Source organism: Podarcis bocagei (assembly GCF_964188305.1).
Source record: "Podarcis bocagei genome assembly, chromosome: 4".
NCBI classification, from domain to species: domain Eukaryota; kingdom Metazoa; phylum Chordata; class Lepidosauria; order Squamata; family Lacertidae; genus Podarcis; species Podarcis bocagei.
The window spans coordinates 31,682,116-31,690,807 of record NC_138128.1 but is presented as its reverse complement, the minus strand read 5'-3'; the positions used below and the strand labels follow the sequence as shown (position 1 = coordinate 31,690,807).

General features: G+C 38.3%; 1 protein-coding gene and 1 long non-coding RNA gene across 6 annotated transcripts in view; one reads left to right on the top strand and one right to left on the bottom strand.

Annotated features, from left to right (window-relative positions):
• Positions 1-1,595: 1,595 nt before the first annotated feature.
• Positions 1,596-4,288, top strand: LOC308585976. Its single transcript, XR_014007705.1, has 2 exons — positions 1,596-2,555; positions 2,603-4,288. It is a non-coding gene; the product is annotated as an uncharacterized lncRNA (long non-coding RNA).
• Positions 3,884-8,692, bottom strand: part of CUL3 (cullin 3) — a 49,660-nt gene continuing 44,851 nt past the window's right edge. For 3 of the 5 annotated variants that reach the window (XM_081192133.1, XM_081192132.1, XM_081192136.1), the window contains exons 12-17: positions 8,554-8,650; positions 7,864-7,998; positions 7,059-7,127; positions 6,053-6,239; positions 4,673-4,818; positions 3,884-4,363 (exon numbers count right to left, since the gene is read on the bottom strand). In XM_081192133.1, the coding sequence (XP_081048259.1) occupies positions 4,232-4,363; positions 4,673-4,818; positions 6,053-6,239; positions 7,059-7,127; positions 7,864-7,998; positions 8,554-8,650 (766 nt within the window). In that variant the 3' untranslated portion in view covers positions 3,884-4,231. The remainder of the gene's footprint in view (positions 4,364-4,672; positions 4,819-6,052; positions 6,240-7,058; positions 7,128-7,863; positions 7,999-8,553; positions 8,651-8,692) is intronic. The other 2 variants (XM_081192135.1, XM_081192134.1) reach the window with 1 other exon arrangement.

Genomic DNA, 8,692 nt, shown 5'->3' with positions numbered 1-8,692 from the left:
TCATTTTAAGGGAAAAGCTGTATGGAGCTCAGAAACAAAGCAGAATAAGGTTTACAGTAAGCATGACAAAAATACTAAGTACAGAAAACAGGAGCTGCATTAATTTACTCTAAAGTTGCACATTAACACAATCAGAACTTTATGTAGGCATCCTTTTAGTATTTGCAGTTTTCATATTTACTGTGCTGGATTCAAACAAATGTGATTTTAACGATTTTACTCCCATGCTGAAGAGGGATCCTTTTTCAAGGAAGGTTCTTTCATATGGTTAAGAGTTTGCTTTTAGGAAGTGTAATTTGATCTTAACAGGACTGAAAAACTTTGTCTCAACACATTATAGATTTGAGGGTCTGTTTTTTGCAGTTCTATCCAGAATGGCTGTCTATGCCTCCTGAGAGATAGTGGATACCCTTTGCTGGCTCTGTGCCAGCAAACAGCACTATGGCATTGTCTAATGATAGAAAATAAACATGTTCACAGAGGCCGAGCCAAAACATGTCCCAACTTGTCTGCTTGATGCAAGAAGGACCCCCCCAACCTTTTGGCCATTCTTTGTTAACACCTGTAATATCAGGTGTGGGAAAACTTTGGCCCTCCAGATGTTGCTGAACTACTTCTCCCATTGGTCATATTTATTGGTAAAGCTTGCTGGGGTTGATGGGAGCCATAGTTCAGCAATATCTGGAGAGCCAAATGTTCCCCACACCCATATAACTGGAACTGCTTACTCGTGTTAGCAGCAGTGATGGTGTAACAACGCTCACTTCTGCTACACTGGTAAAATCTGAAATGGTAAGATATTTGATAGGCATCATTTGGAGGGTAGAACCTGAACCAACGGCTTCAAGCTACAAGAAGGGAGATTCCGACTAAACACCAGGAAGAATTTTTTGTCAGTAAAAGCTGTTTGACAGTGGAGCGGACTCCCTCAGGAGGTGGATTCTCCTTTCTTGGAGGTTTTTAAGCAGAGGTTGGATGGCCATCTATCATGAATGCTTTAGTTGAGATCATTGCACAGCAGGGGGTTGGGCTAGATGACCCGCAAGATCCCCTCCAACTCTACAACGATTCTGTGGCATCATCATGAAGTATATCTGGAGTGGACACAATGCTTTCTGCCCTAATTGACACAGAACAATGGGGAAATGGAGTCAAGAAGTACGGTACTAGGATTTGCAAATGCTGCCAAGGCTGTAAACAGGAGTCAAAGCAAACGGGTTGAGCAAGGAAAACTTAAAAAAACTCCTTCACCCACCTCCCCAAACCTCTAGAAACAGTGTTCATCATAGAGTATTAGTCAGCCTTAATATAAATTGGCAACAATATAAAGGTTAAACTAGATGATGTGCAGGAAATCTAGAAGCAGATCCCCATTCCACATATACCTTTTTAAACAGCATACTAGGGTGGGAGATTGAACTCAATACATTTTCCTCAGCAGGGCAAATAGCTTGTGGGGTGGGTGGAATTTCAGTGTGAGAAATGGCAGAAAGGGCTAAGCAACCCACAACCCTCCTCCCTCAGCAAAAACAAATTTTGTTTCCAGAGTTGTTGCTACTTAAATTTTTTATCCCCTCCCCCCCCCCCCCAATGTATAAGCTTCTGGCCCTATTTGCATTCAGACACTAGATCACAGGATCAAGTCTATAGGTCCCCATTATACACTTGCATAGGGGAAAACTTGTCAGCTTGCACCAGCTGGCAGCCTTATCCCAGTCCTGCATGCCAGCATTCCTCACCTGCAGAGCAGATGTATGTTGTATCTTGTGAATACCTTATTCCATAGGACACAACAGTCCCTTAAGGGGCATCTTACTGGCTGTTTATCAGCCCTAGAGCCTGAAACAGTGCAATAAGACAACACTGCTTCCTTCCTATCAGCAAATGGCTACTGAAAGATAGGGCAGACAGGATGTGGCTTTATAGAGCAAAGTAAAGTTTATCTTGCAGCAGCTAAACTTCAGTCACAATGAGAAGTCTGCCAGATATATTTCTTAAATTTACAGCTAATTAGCATGCTTGTTGCAGACTTTGTTATAAATTCCCTAGCAAATCCATGCCCTTCAAGCTTACGAAAAGAATTGAATGCAAGGATATGGCATGCTAACAATACTACAAAAAGGAATGTTAAAGCAAACTTGCCTAATTCTTGTAGTGAACATGATCAGCAAACAGTAGTAGCCTCAATAAGAAATATTAAGAGCAATCATCTTCATGTTCAAGTAAGTATAGGCTGCAATCTTAAGTTACCGGTACTTTTAAAAAATTGGATGGGAAATCTTGGGAAGGTATAAATATATTCAGTTTGTTGCTGCTGAAGCCTATGCATTTTATCTGTGTTTGCTTCAAACAGCTTGTGTCACAGAACCACTTTTATTTATCAGCTAATGGTCAGGGGTCCCATTACCTTTTACCTTTGTCTTTCAGATTCCCCCCTACAATCCCCCCCTTTCAATTTCTCTTTCCCATCATTCTTTTGACTTACTTTACTACATCTTCATAAGGATAACTGACAATATATGAGAAACATTGCAGATGTGCTAAACACCTGCTAAGTAGCAGCTATTCTACAAAAAAGGTATTTGTTATATATTCAAGTAAGCATACAAATATACTGCAGCAAAATGCTCAGCTGAGTTCTTGGAGGTTTTCCCTTCTCACTCGCACTTGCTGCCCAGTTCATCCTGACAGAGACCAACATGGACTGCCAGGTGAATATTGTTCAAATACAGACCCATTTACAAGGGGCCAACACATAACAGGCAGGGAATTTGCAACTCCCCCCCTCCCCCCCAAGAAAACTTCAACTTTTTTCATGCTGCACCGGTTTTGTTTTTTAAGTTCACAATGTTACAGAGAAAGCAATCAGAGCTGTAACATCTGAGAGGTTATCTATTACTATGCATGAAATAAAGCTAGATTTAATTCACCAGTGGCAACTTGAGGGTGATCTCTAAAGAAGATAGTTATCTGATGCAAAAGCATGTATGTTATATGGTACAGGGACTACATAAAGTTAACATTTACAAACATCCTCTAAGAAATACCCTGGTTTTGAAAGCACTGGAGTAAATGTTATGCTGAACCACCCTGAGGAGAGGGAGAAAATACTTGCTGTAAGAACTGGAGATTTCATTAAGATCAAAGTAACAATATTTATTGCATTTTTAGATTGCATTTTAAAACAGTAAATTAATAGTGCACAATGGCTTCACTTGAACCTTCTGAAAAGTGGGAAATCAAAAGCCATAACCCCCTCTCTACTTCGTGAATAGAGTGCAGGCTAATGTGCTTCTCCAAGGGGCAATATTTAGTTTAATAAATTGCCATCCCTGTGCTCTAAATACACTTGAATTAGTGCTCCTTGTACACTAAATCCATTTATTTTAAATTTGTTTTGTCTACATTGAGTGAAATAAAAACATCGCTCTGTACAATCCACTATGAGCAGTGAGTACAACAGCAAAAAGTATCATACAGTTTATACACACTAAATTTCTTCCCATTTCTCCTATAAAGGAACCAGATCAAACCTAATCAGTATGTAACTTAATTTGGAAGAACTCAAATTACAAAGGGAAGGCCAAATATTACAGCCCATAACTGTGCCCAGAAAAAAGGTTCCTGATCATATTAGTTGGAACATGAATGAATGCAGGTGGAGAAGTAAAGCATGCCAAAACTGTGTTCTCAGGTCTTTATAAATTCACCAAATATTTAAATTAAACATGGCTCTTTAAAGAAATGTCCAAAGCAGAGCAGTATTTTTGGAAATTCAGTCTTACCAGCTGTGTTTTTCTTGTAACCCAACGTATACAATGCGCAAAGTGCTAAGCAACACTACAGAAAACACATTTACATCAACACTGAAGATCCGGGGAAATGAAATTCCAACAATTTTATTTTTTAATGAGCTGTATTTTCTAAATTTGTTTTTATTTTATTTTTTCCTGTTTTCATACAGTATTGAAAACAAAACGCGGCACATTCACATTTTCCCGAGGAACTGTAAGGATGATTTCTACTGGGATAAACGCTGAGAAGCTTGAAGCTCAATCATTTTGATGTTGAAAAACTCTCCGAAGGAGAAAAGGCTTGATCTGAATGATCTAGAACATGTATTGTAATTTAATAGAAGAGATGGTCGTCTTAATATTTAATGATTTAAAAGAACTTCCCAGTTCATGCGAAGAGTATAGTCCAAGAATAAATCATATTTGCGGAACACATTTTATGCTACGTAAGTGTATACTTTGCGGTCCTCAGGTGTTCGTGCCAAATATTCACGCTCAATAAGTCCTTCAATACGCTTTTTAATAACAACTGGACTTGGTAGGAATCGTGCCTTCAGTTGTTGGGTTACCTGGAATAAAAAATATTTTAATATTGTTAATTATACTGGCACACACTAGACTTAACACTGACTTTAAAACAAGAGGGAACTTGTGCCACCTCAGTTAGCTGTCTTTCACAAAAGGCCACTGCATATTAATCAACATTCTATAAAGCAACCAATCATCTGTATTAAAAGATGTAGTTAGTAGCCTCAAGAGTTCAGCAGCAATTTATTTTTATTACACAGTTGACACTGCTCTAAAGCAGAGGTGGCTAACCCTTTTGGTCTGCGGGCCACATCCACCCTTGACTAACCCCATTCAGTGAGTGAGATTACCTCTGCTACTAGAACATTATGCTGCATCTTCTTCCTAGATTTCATTATCCGGACTATAGCAGCCTCTATCTCATGTTTTCTGTCATCATCTACTTTCTGTCTTGTTTCTTTTCTTTCTGGGTCCGATTCTCCTTGTTTGGCAGCAACTGAAAGAACAGAAGAAATATCTCAATTTAGAAACACTGCAGCTATTTAATTCTAAAGATACTGAAGCCAAAATATTTTTCTTTAGCAGTGTCAATAAATACTTGAAACAGAATATGATGCAAAAGGACAACCAGCCGAAGTGCAAAATTGGAACCTATTTAAGATTAATAAATGATTATCCGTTACAGCAACAAGTTTTAAAACAGGTCAAATGCTTCTTGAGGGATTTGATATTTTTAGACCACAACTGAATGCATTTAAAAGGTTCCTTCACATTTGTTAAATTGCAATTCTGGATAACACTGGGTTTCATATATTCAGTCACACATGGAAACAAGTTATATAATACAACCTTTGGGGCTAGTTTAGCTTGCTTTGTTGAAGTGCCAGTTTCTACTGAGATAATAAGAGAACTGGGTCTTTGCATCTGCTATAATCATGAAGCTTTCCTAGCATAAGTAGTTCAGCATGGTCTGTCATAACATGCTTTTTCTATCTGCATAGCCCTACATCTGTAGCTGCTGTCAGTGGATCTTTAGCCTACTTCTTCATTTTAGGCTTCCATTTCCCTTCCAATTTGGATCCATCTCCATTTTCATTTTGTATGAGTATCCTGTGTATCACTGGTAATCAGTTTAACTATATACTAGTCAAGAAGAAGAGATAAGGCTACCAGGGTTTATTAGCTATGATGGTTTATGTTCTCCCTCCACTGTCGGAGGCAGTATGCCTTGGAATACCAGCTGCTGGGAATTACAAGCGGAGAGAGTGCTGTTGCATTCAGGTCCTGCTTGCGGCCTTCCTATTGGCATCTGGTTGGCTATTGTAAAAACAGGATGCCGGACCAGATGGGTCTTTTGGCTGATACAGCAGGGCTCTCATGTCTGAAGTAAATGAAGGCTTTAAGGACGTGCAAGCATAAAGCTCACAAAATATATGCCCAGTTTATTAAATTAAACACCCACCTGGAATTATAAGGCCATGATTTTATGAATATTTATATTCTCCACAGTACATGACATGGAAAGGATCACAAATAGAAGATACATAACAGAACCCTATCCAGCTTGCAATGAGGCAAGCATTGGTTCAAGAAAATATTAGTTCCTTGAAGGCACCCATAAGAATGGGTGACTAGTTTAGTTTCCATACTAGAATGTATGATTCCAATATTGTAAATTCAGGAGTTGGACAGATTCTAGACGTGGTAGCTGAAAATGAAAGTGAGCATACCTGTTTGAATCTTGACTCTGTGCAGTTTGGATGTGAACTGGTCATTCACTGTAAATATGTGTCCATTTTCTATTTCTTTTGATTTCGGCTCTTTTGTGAGAACCCGTTGTGTTGGCTTTCCACACGCAAGCGACTGTAGCGCTCGTACAAGCTCTCTTTCAGGGATATCAGTCTCTTGTTGTATTTCCTACATTAAATTTAACAGCCAGATGGGTGGGGTATAAATAATAAAGTTATTATTATTATTATGATGATGGCAAAAGGTAGTTATGAAGAAAACAAAATTCTGAACAGTTTTGAAGATGTCTTCCCCCTCTAATCAAACTAGTTCAAGACTATCAATGGTTATTTTGACAAATTCAGAAAACATATGGCAGTAAATCTATATATAATTCATAGCTGAAAAGGCTATTTAAAGAAAAAGTGAAAGTTACTCTAGACTGTAAAAGTTGACAGCATTGTGTTTTAGCACTTAATTTTATCACTTAATACAGTAATCTATATAAACTTCAACTGTGCAAGTTACTGTAGCACAGGACACCTTGTTCACAAATCTGTAGAGGAGTAGGATGATCTATATGTTCAGCATATAGGAATATAGGAAGTTTTACATATACCAAGTGAAACTAGTGGTCCATCTAGCTTAGTACTTAGTTCTAACTGACAGTGGCTCTCTATGGTTCCGGACAAAGGTCACTCCCAGCCCTACCTGGAGATACTGGGGACTGAACCTGGGACCTTTTGCATTAAAGGAATGTGTTCTACCACTGAGCCATGGCCCTTCCCTCTTGGCACAGGTGTGCTGAAGAGTCCCTCTGAACTATACCACTTCAGACTCCAGGTAGGAGGTAGGAAGTAGTGAGAGTTCCTTGTAAAAGGCTTCCTTACTATAAAGAAGCACTGAAAGAAGGCTGCTAGAAACCCTTCCCAGATTCCCTCATTTTCTACATGTAAGGATTTTTCTTTTTAAATGTGGGGGGAGCATTCAAAAATGCAATTCCTGCACCTGCAGACTTAAGCGTTCCCGTCCAGGAAATACTCTTGTCACTTGAACATGGTGCTCAGCAATTAGTGTCTATATAAGAACGAGATTTTTTACAAAATATATTAAAACATCAAACTAGAAAAGAATGGTAATTGCTTGATTACAGGATTGAATTTCCTTTGATTTAAATATAGTTTTAAGGGGAAGTAGCAACTAGACTTCCTGTCCACAAACTGTTAACATTCAGGCTGCTTGATTTTGTTTAATTTCACAATGTATCAATTCACCTTGTGTGGTGACACTTAAAGAATACTTTCACTTAAGTACTACTGTCACACGCACATGGTGGCAAGATGGTAACTAAGGATTTGTTTTCCACATCATTACATGGCAAGTAAAAAATGAGTACACACCATGAAAAAGATGTGATTACTATCAGTAAATACTGTAAATAAATATATTTGGGCTTCCAACACTTGAATTTCACCCAACACAATTCAAAGGAATTTTAAAATCTTCCTTGAATCACAGGGCTTTGAAACATATAAATTATTTTTAGAGCTGAACCCAAGAAGTATTTAAGTATATAATGAATGATACAATCTCAGACTTTCACTAACAAGTGAGGGTATTCCTGGATGAGGACCAATAAGATTCCAAAATACTCTAAAAGTGTTAGCAGCCTCATATATCAATAGTTCAAGAACTTCCTGTACAAATGGCTCAAAGGGATGAATAATCCCTCTTCTCCATACGGTAGAGGAAGATGAATGCATATTTGGGAGATAAAATTTTTACAGCTAGCAGAGAAAGTCAAAGCTCATACCTCAAAAGTGTATTTTTCTCTGTTGTTAAAGAGCATTAGTATCGTCATCTGGAAAGTGGAGACTTGCAATATGTGCTTCCGTGTGTTAGAGCCAGTTACTTGGGCGCCTCCTACACCAACCTCTGAGCCATCTTCCTGTTTTAATTTTCAAAAAAGTCAAAAATCATTCTCGGAACATTATGTTACGCTCCTTCTTTCAGCTTTCTATGTACTTACTATAAGGTATAAGTCATGATCTGACTCATCTGCTTGTAAATACAAAACAAAGATTTTCGTTTTGAGATACTCATTCCGTTTTATCCCAGTTTATATAACCACAGCTTCTGATACCCCACAGCTTCTCATAGTGAACTATAATTCCACTGAGAGCCAGAAGCAAAGGAAGCCTGCCAGAAAGATGAAAATATATATATTTTCAGAGAGTGCTATTCTGGGAAATTTGCAGTGCTAGATGGTGTGTGTGTGTGTGTGTGTGTGTGTGTGTGTGTGTGTGTGTGTAGATATTACACACACACACACAGAGAGACAGACAGACACAGCTGACTATATATATTAAAAGTGGTAAGTATTGTTAACATGAGCTTATATATGAAATACTGAAATGTATGTGGAACTGAATTTTATTTCCAAGTTCACAATAGCTGAAGGCACAATTCAAAGCAATAATATGTTTACAGACACAGCTCTTACCTTTTTAACAGGACCATAGAAGGTGGCATTGAGATCTGCAGAGCCCATATGATGCTGGAGTGTCAGCTGCCTTCCACTATGTTTGGCTAAATAAAATCTACAAAATTCAAGAAGTTGAATGGCCATTTGATCATCTATA